At 34.2% G+C, this 14816-nt stretch overlaps 2 protein-coding genes across 3 annotated transcripts in view; both read right to left on the minus strand.

Moving 5' to 3' along the window:
* The window catches only part of LOC109348000 (thiosulfate/3-mercaptopyruvate sulfurtransferase 1, mitochondrial-like), an 11916-nt gene extending 3186 nt beyond the window's left edge, over positions 1 to 8730 (minus strand). Inside the window, exons 1-12 of the mRNA XM_019588168.1 lie at positions 8536 to 8730; positions 7252 to 7443; positions 6164 to 6223; positions 5944 to 6006; positions 5125 to 5249; positions 4856 to 5018; positions 4633 to 4692; positions 3670 to 3728; positions 1531 to 1612; positions 1221 to 1287; positions 1055 to 1122; positions 660 to 891 (exon numbers count right to left, since the gene is read on the minus strand). Of these exons, the coding sequence (XP_019443713.1) occupies positions 790 to 891; positions 1055 to 1122; positions 1221 to 1287; positions 1531 to 1612; positions 3670 to 3728; positions 4633 to 4692; positions 4856 to 5018; positions 5125 to 5249; positions 5944 to 6006; positions 6164 to 6223; positions 7252 to 7443; positions 8536 to 8637 (1143 nt within the window). The 5' untranslated portion in view covers positions 8638 to 8730 and the 3' untranslated portion in view covers positions 660 to 789. The remainder of the gene's footprint in view (positions 1 to 659; positions 892 to 1054; positions 1123 to 1220; positions 1288 to 1530; positions 1613 to 3669; positions 3729 to 4632; positions 4693 to 4855; positions 5019 to 5124; positions 5250 to 5943; positions 6007 to 6163; positions 6224 to 7251; positions 7444 to 8535) is intronic.
* LOC109348002 (release factor glutamine methyltransferase) lies at positions 10084 to 14578 on the minus strand. 2 transcript variants are annotated; one of them, XM_019588170.1, is made up of 5 exons: positions 14447 to 14578; positions 13584 to 14209; positions 12759 to 13004; positions 10267 to 10436; positions 10084 to 10229 (listed from the first exon to the last, which is right to left on the minus strand). In XM_019588170.1, exons 1-4 carry the CDS (start codon positions 14475 to 14477, stop codon positions 10296 to 10298), a joined length of 1044 nt encoding a protein of 347 aa, XP_019443715.1. In that variant the 5' UTR covers positions 14478 to 14578; the 3' UTR covers positions 10084 to 10229; positions 10267 to 10295. The 2 variants fall into 2 exon arrangements, with proteins under 2 accessions (XP_019443715.1, XP_019443714.1); XM_019588169.1 differs by having other exon boundaries at positions 13584 to 14576.

Raw genomic sequence — 14816 nt, forward strand, 5'->3', positions numbered from 1 at the left:
TGGTTATATTACTCAGGTAAATTGGATAATTGTTTACGAGAACAACTGATGAGTTATAATGTAATATGTTATATATATATATGAACTGTTTTTCATATCTGAGTGTAATATTCTGAGTAAGTCCACGCCGTCAATGAATTTATGTTCATTAGATGTCTTACTCTCTCTATTTATCTTCTTTTCTATTGCTTGCTTTTCAGACGTGTGTTCGTCAGGTAGACAACTTTGCTCCGTCCGTGATGTTCCAGGAGGGGGCATGAGGAAGAGGCAGTACCCTAGCTTTGGAGTTAGCCACTAAGAGTTGCTTCAGTTGTTCATGTCTTTGTTTAGTGTCTTTTGGCGATGATTAATATTTTCGCCCATTCTTTTTGGATTTTGTATATGTTAGTGGCGATGTAGTTTCCGTCTTTGTTGACTTAGTTTGTATGAAGTAAAGATAACTTAACCGTTTATATGCATTGTGTTATTCAGGAAATTGTGAATCAGGTTAAGTTATCATTCGATAACGATAAGTTGATTTTCCGCATTTGAGTTACTTAAAGTGATGTCCCGGAAAAGGAAGGTTTTAAAAGGAAACAATTTTATACATCCCCATTTCAAAGAAAAATTTACCCATTTTTTCGCAATGTTTTTTTAGAAGTATTTTTCGGGGCGTTACATTTCACATGGATCAGATTAGAAAAAATCTAGTATGCTTAAGTTTGACAACTGCATACAACCCTTTATCTTGCAGATACTTATTGAGCAAAGCTCAAATGTTGTACATGGTGCCATGATAATCTAGATACTTCAAGGTTCTGAAGTTTCCACTTCTGTATCAGATTGTGCTCCCCATTCAGTCCAAGAACCATCATAAACTGCAACATCAGACTTTCCGAGTCGATGAAGACCCTGAAAAGGGGGTAGAGAATAATCAAAAGCAGTTTCCATGACATTAAGTTAACTAATAACACGTCTTTGCTTCTTAATGAGCTTGCTACTGTTCAATAGAAGATTAAACTAAAATTAGTGCAACAGTAACATATGTAACAATTTAAACTCGAGAGAGAAGTACCAAAGCAAGAACGCAAGCAGTTACTCCAGTCCCACAAGAAGTCACAACAGGGCTTTCCGAAGAGATGCCTGCAGATCAATATGCATGTATGACGTTAGAGGCATTGGGAACAAAGTAATGAATTGATTTCAGCTTTTTAAAAAATATACATAAAAGAGGTTCATACCTTCTTGATCAAATCGCTTCTTAAGCTCATCTTCTGGTAATAGTGTATGTGAACCATTATCTAACAACTGCAGGTAAACACATTAAGCATTGGCAAAATTATGAGGCGAATATATATTACATACATACGCGCAGACATGTTTATAAATTTATAAAAAAAAAGTAGAAAATATGCTATCTCCCAAGAGAAAAGAATATGACCAGATTGAATTTAAGAAGCCAAAATCCGATGAAAGACAATACAAAGGCATAAAGCTAGGAGTATTATATGCAGTAAATATATAAATTGACATGACCAATATATGATGTACCTGACCAAAAGGAATGCATTTGCTGCCAGGTACATGACCACTTCTTATTCCCTTTCGAGGCTCTGGTGCAGCTCCATCAAACCTGCCATCGGATAAAATCTCTATAAAAACAAGAATGGAACATAAAAAATAAAATCGCTTAAAAGAGGAAATGGTAAATCCATTGAAAAAAAAGTAAATTGGTAAGATATCTACCAACATACAACGACAGACAACCACCAAAGTCTTATTCCACTAGATGGAGTTCGCACTCTACCAGACTACCATTACAAAAGATAAATTAACCAGATTGGAAAGGATTAATCTCAGATAGAAGTGATCACAACATGCAGATTCTGCATGAATGGTCAAAATTAAAATATTACTTATACATCACATGCCGATCATATATGATTGTCTAAAGAAGAAGTTAAACAACCATCATCATTTTATTTTAAAAGGTCACACAACTATTTTAAAATGTCACATGTGACATGACCAGTTATGGATGACCCAACAGATGCGATTGAGTGCTAGAATGCAATAACCTTCGAACCCCCATATATTACAAGCTTGTAAAAACAGGAATCAGTCAATAAGAACTTTAAATAACTGAACACCCAAAGGTGAAAGTTTGCTTAGAATGTTAACGCAACGAGACAGCAAGCCAATAAAGGCTAAATGGACAAATTTTCAACTCATGGTAAGATTCTAGAAATCTTATCAACCAAAAAAGACCAGATTCTAGGAAGGTTCCAAGCATTGTTATCAAATCAAGAACCGGAATGCAAATCCGAAAGCCTATATTTCTAGCTGTTAATCAAAATGTATCATGATTTGTGAGGTATATGATTAATTCTTAAAATTAATGTAAAATGTATTTTTCATATGATAAAACACTAAACATTTAAGTATTGATGTTCTATAGTCAAATAACTCATTAGTAGAATCTAGATAAATGAGCAAATTAATCCATTTTAAAAGTCTCGCATTAATTTTTTGCGAATACTTAAAAAGTAATTTCCTTCTTCGTATTAGTTGAGAAAATGGGAAGCTGTAAATTTTAATTAATAGGCAGCTAAGAAACTTCGTGTAGTTTTGTTTTTCAAAACCAAATGTGACATTACATATTAGAAGGATCAATTCGAATCAAATACTTTGAAGGATTGCAACTAGTTTGTATTAGTTTTACTTCTAGCTTTGTATTTCTAGTTAGTTAGTTTGTAATTTTTTTTGTTTTGCTTGTTTCCCTATTTAAAAAGGGGATTCTTTTAGTTTGTTAATTAGATTTTCAACTATCATGTTTGGATCCTTTTCTTTTATATTTTCAAGAATCATCAATACGAAAAGTAAGATTGAAGTTTTTCACTTTTCTTATTCTCTGTTGCGCAATAAAGTTCACTTTTTCTTCCTCCTTTCTTTGTTCTTCTTCAAGTCAGAACCAAAGCCATGGCTGTCCATGTATTTTACATTACAATTTCTATTTGCCTTTTTGTTTTCTTCTAAGCCCCACTCTTATTCCTAAATGACACATAACTACTGGCAACCATGGCAGTGGTAGCTACTAAGCCAAATAGCGGCTAGGTGCATACAAAAGGAGGTGAGGGGCATGTCATTGAAAAAGTCTTGTTGGAGGGTCTGTGTAAGGATCAACCGGAAAATGGGAGATGTCATGCAGAATGGTGAGGCACTAAACTTACAGTACCGGGAGTCATAAGGTGGTTAAATGATGGTTTGGGTGAAGGGTTTAAGGAATTGAATGATAAGGAGGCTGAGGGTTCGAGTCGCACCCACTACAAATACTAACATTTGCCTATAAAAAAACAAAACTTACAGTATATACCAAAATCATTTCCCTTCTTTAGCACATGAACCAAGGTTTTCAAAGGCCAAAGAAAGTAGGGAAAAAAACAAGGGGGTGAGGGGCTTTGCAATTTATGAAAATACAGCCTGTTATTTATTTACTGAGTAATTTTTCCACAAGTGCAGAATAACTGATGTTATTCAAGTTAGAAGACAGCTTCCATAAAACCAAGTAACATGCTTACAATTAACTGCTCGTACATCAAACTTATATATTCAAAAATCCAAGGCATAGGTTTTCAATGTATACAATAATGTGATGATGAATACAACCAGTCAAAAGGGAATGTAAATTACCTGGGCTTTGACCGAGCATCTATATGTTGGTGACTTTTTTCCTCAATGTTTCTCTTCACCTGAGAGGAGAGAGAAACAAAAAAAATAAGGGAACATATACAGTATTCAAAAACAATACCAGGAACCATATTTCATAAATTTGTTCTACTTCGTCATAATGTCTGCATGAATCGTTGAGCTCTCACTTAGGTTAATAATCTGTGGTTATAAACTTTCAATTTTATTTATATTATTATTCGCTCAATGCATGATACCAAACTTATGACCATCATTGAACTTGTTTGTTATATACAGAGCCCGGTTCCATAAAACAGGCCCAATACTTTTTTTTCTCAGTTTTGTACCGAAAGAAGAGTTGTTATCAAAGTTTATGTACTAGGACCTTGGGAACAATAAGCACCGACATTCATATCGAGCTTCCCAATATATATCATGAAAACCTGGTAAAAGATATCATGCTTAAGCTACATATTTCTTCAAAATGATAAATTTAATCGGTCCATGTGATCTTGTCACTAATTCAATTGTTTCTTTAAAATGTTTTCTAGAGTCTAGACTCAATTATCCGTAACATGGTGACATACACCACCAGCTAACAATGGTGATTAAAATGTTAAAAGATGAAATGGCACAAAATCAAGAAAACTGGTTAGTTAAAATAATGGGTTCAGAGTTTCAAGCTAATCAAGGGTCTTGCCCAATAATGCAGCAACTACTTCAAACCTATTTCCAACCTGGCAGAAGCTAATTTTGGGAAGCAGCCATTTGACGTTTCTACGACCACCGACATAGTTAATGTAATTTAATGAAATGCTTGAGTGATGCTAGCAGTATCTGAGAATCAACAGACAAGTATCTAAAATGGAACTTCTCGTATCATAGTACATTTACTTCTTTCAGTGATCAAGACATGCTTATTCAGACGCTGCATTTGAAATGGCACTAATAAAAATTGCAACGAACCTGATCAAGGTTCCAAACAAGGTGTGGCTGAAATTTAGTCTGAAATGTGATTGGGCCAACCTGGCAACAAAACATGCACGTGACAGAAGCAAAACATTAGAACAAAATGCAAATGTCAAATTTAGTTCTCAGGTTCAACAAAATTTAATCCAAGTAACATAAAAAGCAACTCTAAAGGAAAAAAGAATTTGTATTAATCTAGATGGACAGATTCCAAACTCACCGATAGTCCCTGATATGTTTTCTCTATTGCCTCAGTTGCAGCACTGGCTTTAAGAATAGCATCACTTGAAGCACTAGATTCAACATCATATCCTGATGCACGCCATCTTGGAAGGCCGCCATCTAATACCCAAACTCTGTCATGACCGAACACTCGGAACATCCTTTTAATCAATGAACAGAGGAAAGACTTATTAGTTAAACGACTCAGCAAGAGCTATGATCCCACAATCCACTCATTAAATGTATTTTTTACAAAACATTGCTTACCACCAAACACGAGCGGCACTAAATATTCCTTTGCCATCGTAAACAACCAAATCATCTTTATTCTGTATGCCAAGAGCAGAAACAGCAGCAGCAAAAGCTTCCCCTGATGGCAACATGTGTGGCAACTGATCAACAAGTACAAGTCAGCATTCACATATTAGCTATAATGGGAAAATGAATAGCATTGAAAGACAAGAGATATAGCAAACATTATTGACAATAACGAAAGCAATCCCACCTAAGAAAAAACTAAAAAATAATCGCACACAAAATACAGAAACCAACAAAAAATACATAAATTACTTAACAAAAATCTATAATAACCCTGACATTCTAGAAAAATTACTTAATTTTTTTACATTTTTTTAGGCAAACTTTTTGACAGGAGGGGGAGGGGGAAATTGTGCAGCTATCAAGCTTTGAACCTAGGTGTTCACACTTTATGCCCCTGGCTCTACCAACTGAGCTGCCTCTTGGGGACTTAAATATTTAACAATAAATAGCCAAAAGCATATAACCAGCAAAGAAAGAGTCACAAGCATACAAATAATGAAACTAGTATCCATCAAAAGGAAGAAGGGACATCAGGCATCGTTCTTCTAAAGACTCCATGAGCAGCAAATTATCCTATTGCACTTCCTTGCCCACAAGGTGGTTAAATAATTAAGTACCGCGTTCTGCTTTTTTCCGCTCAATTTTGTTTATTATATATATATATAACAAGATTCTTATACAAGAAAAGCTTCAACATAGAGGTATATACAACATCTAAGTTCTCAATTGAACAAAGTCAACATGGATAAATGAAGATCAGCTCACCTTTGTAGTTTGATCGGATATTCCATCTACATCAAAGAAAAGGGCCCCAGGAATGTGTGCAACCTGTTGCATGTTGTGTTATATACCACAAAGTACATATTAACCGAAAATGGTAGGGAAAAAACTAAATCATAAAACTAAGCATGTACTATTGAACATATTTAAGTCATACTATATACTGTCAATTCTAAGAATGTGATTCCTAACATAATATTCATACCTGATATTCTTGTATTGGATTCCTCTGCTCATCTGGCATGTACCAGGATGCATCCAGCACCTGAATAGAAAAGATAATTAACAAAGTTAGTATTAAATGGAAAATCTAATTTAAAAGAAGAATAAAAATAACATGTGAAGCATATTCAATTTATAGCAATTACAGATTCACCATGCAGTACCTAGGCAGTTTTAAAATCACCTATACAATATATTGAAAATCACCCAGAAAAACGTTGGGGGTACTAAGTGGCAAGAAGTGTGATCTTTGCTAATTTTATTAGAAATGCCATTCAAATACACATAAATAATGAATGACATTCTCAAAACTGATACATGGTTACTGCACAAGTGGCAACCGTGACTATCTAGAATGATGCCACAGTTCTGGATAGGATCTGTTTAGGAAATAGGAATTGTTGCAAAACAAAGGGTGCAGATGCGAGAAACAGGAAGTAGTACAAAACAAAAGTGGGAGCTGTAAAAAAACACAAGAAACTGCCATTCAAGTGCAAAACAAAGGCTTGATAGTACAAGAATGATGTATAAGTCATGGTCAAGGATTATTTAGTTCAAAACAAAGATAGGTTATCAGTCTCGGGTTTGAAACTATGGTTGTGCAGTCTTCAAGACTTGGAATTCATTAGGGTGTGTGGCTCTAAACCCTAAGTAGATGCCTAGAAATCTTAAGTTGGTGCTGATTGGTGGGCTTTGAGCCTTCGAGTGAGGCTAATTTTAGGGTTTTCACACCCATACAGTGTAGCAGCCTCTATGCCTGCGATGGACCACAATCGTGGCCGAAATACTTAAGAACTATGCTACAGATTGTTGAGAGAGGGAAAGAGCATTGCTTTTTTGCTATATCTGTCACTATAGCAACCACCATGGCAAACTATTGATGACACAATGCATCTACCCTTTCATTGATGTAAAGAAAATTGCAATCGGGGTTGAATAAATAATTTTCAACATGCATGGAATATGCTAGGTGCACAAACATAAACAACAGTAGCAGCTGCAGCAACAAAATAAAATAATAGAAACTATGTGAAGGCACCTTCTGGTGAACAATAAGGACTAGGCAAGTACCTTCATATCAGGATCCTTCAGGTTATCATAAAGCCAATCCACAGAAACAACTGGCTCATTCGTTGATGCAGATTTTGTTGAATATGTAGCTCTTCTACCAACTACGAAAGAAGCCATACGAGTTGTCCAACGGGTCGTTTTGATGTTTTGAGCTGTATAAGATGGGATGGCTCGTATAGAAAACGGCCGCTTCTGCACAAAGAGAAATTACTATACAATAAGATCTTGGCCGAGAAAACATTTGAAGATCAATGAGCAGTTTGAGGTGAAAATCATAATGCATAAATAAATTAATGAGTTCTAGACTGCAAAAGGAAATGTTCCATACACAGTAAATTGGATAAATTACTTATTTTAATTGCTTCTATTAAACTATCATACAAGCATCAGATCCGATCATTGCATTAATAGATATATAATTGCACACATTTGTATCTCAGACTACCATCTATATCAAATTATCAATGATTCACTCATAAAACAAATGCATAGAAATTGGATTTACAATATCACTAACTTATATCTCATATAAGTGAACCTCGAAAAAGTTAACACTTAAATTACCATTGATGAAAAATCAGCATTACAACTTTATTCATTTCACTACTACAAAAATTACAGTTAATCCCGATTCGATGTTGTTTCATTTCAGTTAGTTGTTTCCACAATACCAGTTGTCTGGGGAGGAGCATGCAAAGCAAGCATATACAAACTGTTATTAACTTGCTGATGGCACTTCAGTTCATACAGTTACTTCAAAACCAAACTGTTATTGGAGTTGATTGAAACACATGCCATGGGAAAGTGAAAATTTTAACTGAATGAAGTTGATTGAAGTTCATATCACTCTACTGATCAAGAATACGCACAAAAAAGGGACCTCTGCATGCCCTAATTCCCACGTTTTTTGGTACCACTAAGGATATCCTTTCACCCTCTGATTAAGGAACTAGTCCCTTTTGAGGTATGTGGTTGCCCCTCCCAAAAAGTGTGGCTCTCAAGAATCGAACTCTTACTTTTTTTGTCTTTTTGGGATCTAGCGGGTTTTCCACGTCTAGACCAACGCATTGTTGGCCCTAATTCTGACATTGAAATCACTCAAAAATAAATAATTTAATTGTAAAAAAACCATAACCCAGATACCCAGAAAGAGAAACAAACAAAGAAGCACAAAGATCAAATTTTTACAAAGGGTCATGTGACGGAAAATAAATACAAAACCCAAAAACACAAATTGAAGAAAATTAAGGATAACAAAGATACAGGAAAAAAGGTGATACTTACAGTGAAGAAAGATGAGAAAAATTGTGACGTGGAAGTGAGAGATGAGAAAGAGTGAATGAAACGATGGCCCAATAGAGTCTTTGAGAAAATAGTTGATGCCATTTTGCTCAGTTACCTTAAAATAAAAGGAGTAGCTTTCGTTAACTCTAATGGTCACTGGTTGCAACAAAACAATCAAGACAATGCTTTAATCACTCAAATTTGGGAGATTCCTTCGAAAAATACTTATTTATTAGATCGTAAAAATTTTGTATTTGTTTTTAGAGTTTAAAATGTATGTTTAAAGTTTTTTATAGACTAAATTACACTGACATCCTTGAGTTTTAGTGAAATTACACAAACCACCCATCACTTTTCTACTCATACACAAACCTCCCTTATTTTTTAACTTTCATTACATTGATCACCCCTGCATAAGAAAATAAGTGTAATCTTTTAAACAAAAAATGTGATAAATGCAATTAAGCTAAACAAAACATGATATATTGTAGAGACACGTCCAAATAATATATGAGTCAATATTTCTTTATTATTTTTGGTTCGTTACAGTATATTATATGAGCGATTTAAACAATATTTATTTAGAATTGTTGATGCATTTTGTAACAAAAAATAATAAAGATACATTGATTTGTATATTATTTAGACTTGTCTACACAATATATCATGTTTTGTTTAACTTAATTGCATTTATCACATTTTTTGTTTAAAAGATTACACTTCTTTCTTATGCAGGGTGGTCAATGTAACGAAAGTTAAAAAATATGGGAGGTTTGTGTAGGGGTAGAAAAGTAAGGGGAGATTTGTGTAATTTCACTAAAACTCAGGGGGTGTCAGTATAATTTACTCTTTTTTATATCGTTAATCTATTCATTATCATTGATTTTTATAATTTTTTTCAGAGTCATTGATTAACACATGAATAATGAATGATTTTATTAATAGTGTAAAAAATATTTACAAATACATATTAAATCCTTGTTTTTATGATAGAGAAAAAAATCTAGTAATATAAGAGTTTGTTACATTATCACTATATCATTCATCATTTATTTTTAATTATCATTCACCTTTAAATAAGTATAAATATTTACTCTTACATTCTTAATAAAAGTAAAGCTATATATCTTTTTCTCATTTATTAGACCATCAAAAAATATTATTTTAACAACAATTTCTCAATTTTGTAGAAATTTTAGGAGAAGCAAAAGTTGAGAGAAATAAATATTGAAAGGTTTTTCAATTAGAATTGCCACACATGTCAATTACAAGATTCTACCATTTGATGTTCAAACTTGGGTTGTTATTATTTACAAATTTTAAATTTAAACAAGTAAGATATATTATTGTAAAAGGTAAGGTTCGATTTTTGCGGCATTTATTGGGAGGGGTAACCACGAACCCCGAAATAATTAGTAAGGTAAAACTAGTACACTCTATATTACATACTTCATGACCAACCTCTTTCCAATTGTCTTTGCTTTCCAAAACTTTGAAATGGAACATTTTCTCTAAAACTAAAAAAAAAACTCAATAATTTGAATGAAATGTGATCCAGAAAGGTGGTAAGCATGCCTTGGAAACAAAGTCTACAACATTTGGTCCAAAAAACTGAAAAGAAACCATGACCAATGTGGAATACAATGAGTTACCCTTGAATCTTGATCTATTTTCACTTGGTCTTTGCCCCAATACTGAGGAGGAAAAAAGCAATAGGGGAATTATTCATCCAAAAATAAAATAAACATGTATCCTGTAACTCAATGTGCTAAATGATGGAATCCAATTACAAATCTTTGAATACCAGCAAAATCAGCAACTATTTCAAAATTGCATAAGCTTTCACTTCTCTTATTTTTCATGTAATCAACAAGAGCCCTGCATTGCTGCTCCCCATTTGTCTGTTCAAGTTTAGAAAGAAACAATCAGAAGCAATATACAATGAGTGTGATGCAGTTCAAAATAGCAGCAAGAAAGCCTAAGTTGAAAAATAAAATATTTTCCACATTCTAGGGCCTAGGCTACACAGTTCGTATAAATCGCAGACCATATCATAATTATTTGACTTAGTTTCAGAGAATTCTTTGACTTTGTTTTGAAGATTAAAGTACGTTGATTGGTGAAACGGCAAGGTTGCTTGACACAAAGGCAAGATTGCTTGATGCAATGGCAAGGTTGCTTGACCCAACAGCATGGTTGCTTGATGCAATGGTAAGGTTGTTTGACGCAACAGTAAGTTTGTTTGCCTTGTGACCAAGATTATAGGTTCAAATTCCGGAAACAACCTATTCTCTTGCGAGAGTAAGGCTGTGTATATCTACTCTCTCCAAACTCCACTAGCCGGGAGCTTCGTACACGGGGCTGCCCTTTTATTTGAAGACCAAGTTATCCTTACTAGGATTCTGTTACTAATTCTTTGAGGGCTTGTTTGGAAGTTGGATTTTGGAGGGGAAGGAAGAGAAAGAGAAGATTTGGGAGTCATCTCACAAGTGTATTTCATGGCTCTCAAGCCTTCCCTTTCTATTCCTTCCCCTCCAAAATCTAACTCCCAAACTAACCCTGAGTGTAAGTAAAGGCACTGTAGAGAGCCCAATTAAACAGTTGTGATGCTTTCTTTTGAATGATGAAATTTACAAATTATCACTGCATATTTTTCTTGGTTGTTTGATGCTTGAGAACATGCCTAGATTTTAACTTACTGTACCACCCTAACCTAATTTCATTCACATACATCATTTAAATTTTCTCCTATGACCCCATCTAGTTGATTATTCCTTCAATTTGTCCTAAACCATAAAACCTAAACACTAATCCCACGGGAGCTATTCACAATCGTTCTATGTGAACAATCATCAATCTAGCTGATAAGATTACGCCTGAGTTTAGTATTAAAAATGTGTATAGAAGGGGAAATATGTCAGTCTAGTTAGAAATTTCCTAATTGTTACACATTTACTAAAATATCCCTAAGCAGCTAGTTTGTTTGTTAGTTAAGCTATAAACAAGGAACTAGTCTCTTGGAGGAAGGGGAGTTAATTGAGAAGTAGATTCTGATTGTGGAATCAGGGGAAAGGTCGTGGGACCTTTTGTACATCTCAATTCTTGTTCTTCTTTCATTCTTTCTAATAATATTCTTGTTCTTCATCCCAACCAAGAATCACATTGATTCTTGTTTAGGGTATTGTTTTCCATTAATTCCATTCTTTCTTCTTGATTTATACCAGTGTTTATCACTAACCTTAAAACCACCTATTCCTCATTATCACCCACTATTACATGTTTCCTCCTCTGTCACTGCATGAAAGGTAATGTCTGTTGCTAAAATAATACATTTTAGCCTGTTCTATATCTTAAACTCTATTTCAAAATAAAGATTAAAAATGATGGAAAAAAGTTCAATCAAAGTAAGAGGAAAACCATTGTATATCTAACTACATACATTACGGACCAGTGGGACCACGTCACGTAACTCACAACTGACTTCCATTCACACACAAAAAAGGACACAATGGAAGCTGCAAAGCAACCGCAATATTGTGGATTTTTTTTATAAATAACGAAACTTGTGGCCATGTTGGCTGCAATGCCTTCAGCCGTGGTAGCTACAACATGATCATAGCGACGACTTGAAACAATATTAATTATGTTCGGCAGAAGAGACAGAGTATTTCAAAACAGATAAACTAAAATTGAATAAAAATAAAGGCATTTAATAAATATAACAAGAAAAAGGGAAACTATATGATCTACTTTATATACCGGTATGAAATTACATGTATTTTGAGAGATTTACTTAACTTCTGAATAGGCAAAAATTGTTCTAGTGAACAAGGACTTCTTATTCTAGACAAATTATGTATGACTAAAACCTTTCTACAAAAAGGATAACACTTTAATCGATCAACTTAAAACTTCATCAAAGATAATGTAAATTATATGTCATTATGTCTTATGGTAGAAGCTCAGCCATACAAAATGACAAACATGGGCTGGTTCACTGCTTATAAAAAGTATTGTGAATTTGCCCTACCTTGACCAGATGTGCAACACTGACAAATATTTTTGACATTTCCATCCCAAGAGGGATTATTGATCACCAAATTGTTATCTAATTATGTTTTCGAGGGTACCATTTTGATTATTATTCATGAATAAGCAGAAGCACAACGAGAAACATAGAAGAAAGTTGGCACAAATTTTATAGAAAAACGAAAGACTGGTACCTCAAAGGCAAAAAAACCACCAGGTTTCAAGAATAAAGCAGCCCCATCACAGAGATGGAAAAGAGCATCCATGCCATCAATACCTCCATCTAATGCAAGTCTAGGTTCATGTCTACCAACTTCAGCTTGTAGACCAGAGATTTCCTTACTCGGTATATATGGTGGGTTACTTACAAGACCTGCAAGCTTTCCTTCTATATCCTTCAATGGTTCAAACCAAGATCCTTCCCTTACTTCAATTTTGTCCTACAGTGGGCAATAAAATGATGACCACAACAACAAAAGTGGAGGCAGTAAAATATATTAAGAAAATACAGTTTAAAGGGATCGGGGTGAGAAATGATGAAAGTCAATGATACAAAAAATTGTGGATTTTTAATGCTCTTGTTTTTTCTGTTTTTGAAGTTAATATATTTCTCTTCCTCACATATATATAACATCTGTTTCAACAAAAGCCTGGATGACCATCCACAGAAAGATTTAAACTTTTCATGTTCCCTCACCTATAACAATTCACACCGTGAGTTTAGTTAGTCCTAGCTTCATACTCCTGTACCAATAATTCAACTTTGATCTTTGGCATCAAAAAATCTCAGCTTATTGCAAGATACATGAAATGAAAGGTATACAAAAAGTTAACAAAACTTAATCATGGGTTGTGAAATTGGCAACATGGAATTTAAGTCACTCATACAGTAGGTTGTCATTATTCCTTTGTACATTTAACATGTTCATTACAAATCAATGCGTGCATTGAAAACCATTGATGGAGAAAATGACCAGACAAAGGGAACTTAAAACGAGACGAAAGCTTAAATCTCTAACCTGTAGGCAGTACCTTTGCACATTGTAAGCTGCAACAGCAACTGACACGGGGTTTATATCTGCGGCAATAACCCTCCCTCCAACTCCCAGAGCCCCGCCAATGCCTATAGCAAGGGCACCACTTCCGGTCCCCAAATCGGCCCAAACCCCTCTTTTCAAATCCTCATTCTTTGCCACCACATCACACACAAAATCAACAATAAGTTCTGTCTCGGGTCTTGGAATCAAAACCCCTTCTTGGACACTCAACACCAAATCCCTCCAATGCTCACATCCAACTACATACTGAAAAGGTCTTCTCTTTTCAATCCTCTCCTTCCAAAGATCATAAAGTTCATCAATCCCAACCCTCATTTTCACACTCTCATCATTATTCTCAAAACCCATCTTGGAAAAAAGTGTGTGGTCTTCAACAGCATCTTCCATTAGCCACTTGAGTTCCCTGCACAAAATGCTTGAGTCTGGGCCATTATCTGAGTTAACAAAAGTTGACCCAATTGAAGAAGCAATATCTTTGGCCCAATCATGCCATTTTTTGAAGTCACAGAACTTGGTTGAGTAAATTGGTGGCCTCAGAAAAAGGGGAACTTTGGGTTTCAATGAAATTGGTGGAGATGATGATAGTGCTGAAGAACAAAAGGGTTTACATAGATTGCTAAATGCATAAAATTTAAGGATTATAGGGAAGCTAGAAGGACTATATACACTGCTTAAGCTTAGTTTCATTTCGAATGAATGAAAAGATAGCAAATTTATGTATTTCTAATTTGTAGTAAGTGATTTACTTCAATTTCAATATATGTATAATCTAAGAAAGGATGAAACTAAGTAAGAGTTTCAGAAAGATTAAAATTTGGAAATACCCATCATCTTATCCTTTTGAAAACTCTGCATGAGATTTCAAACTGTTCATAAAGATTTGATTTTGAAGCTGATTTTCTGCTTAGCTGGGAACCCAAAGATGTAGAAAAATACACAGAAAAATGGAGCCCGGAAAATGTAGAATAAAACAGATGAAAGAGAGGCTGAGACCTGAGAGGGTGATTTCAATTGTCATGGATTAAAAAATTGTATTTATCTTTTAATCCTGATCAATAAACTAAATTTTAATGTATATTAAAAAAATTTATTTCTCATTATAATAATATTTTCATCTGTATTTTGATTATTTTATATATTCTCATACAACAATAAGAAGATAACTAGGTCATATAATTATTCACATACTTACTT

Source organism: Lupinus angustifolius, chromosome LG05 (assembly GCF_001865875.1).
Source record: "Lupinus angustifolius cultivar Tanjil chromosome LG05, LupAngTanjil_v1.0, whole genome shotgun sequence".
NCBI lineage: Eukaryota > Viridiplantae > Streptophyta > Magnoliopsida > Fabales > Fabaceae > Lupinus > Lupinus angustifolius.

Bases quoted from the DNA above. Each gene is read 5' to 3' on its own strand.
- LOC109348002 (XM_019588169.1), bottom strand. From the start codon at position 14,309: ATGAAACTAAGCTTAAGCAGTGTATATAGTCCTTCTAGCTTCCCTATA. The intron at 13,005-13,583 runs GTTAGAGATTTA...TGCCCACTGTAG, and splicing joins TGCAAAGGTACTGCCTACAG to GACAAAATTGAAGTAAGGGA. The intron at 10,437-12,758 runs GTACCAGTCTTT...AAACTTGAACAG, and splicing joins GTGGTTTTTTTGCCTTTGAG to ACAAATGGGGAGCAGCAATG.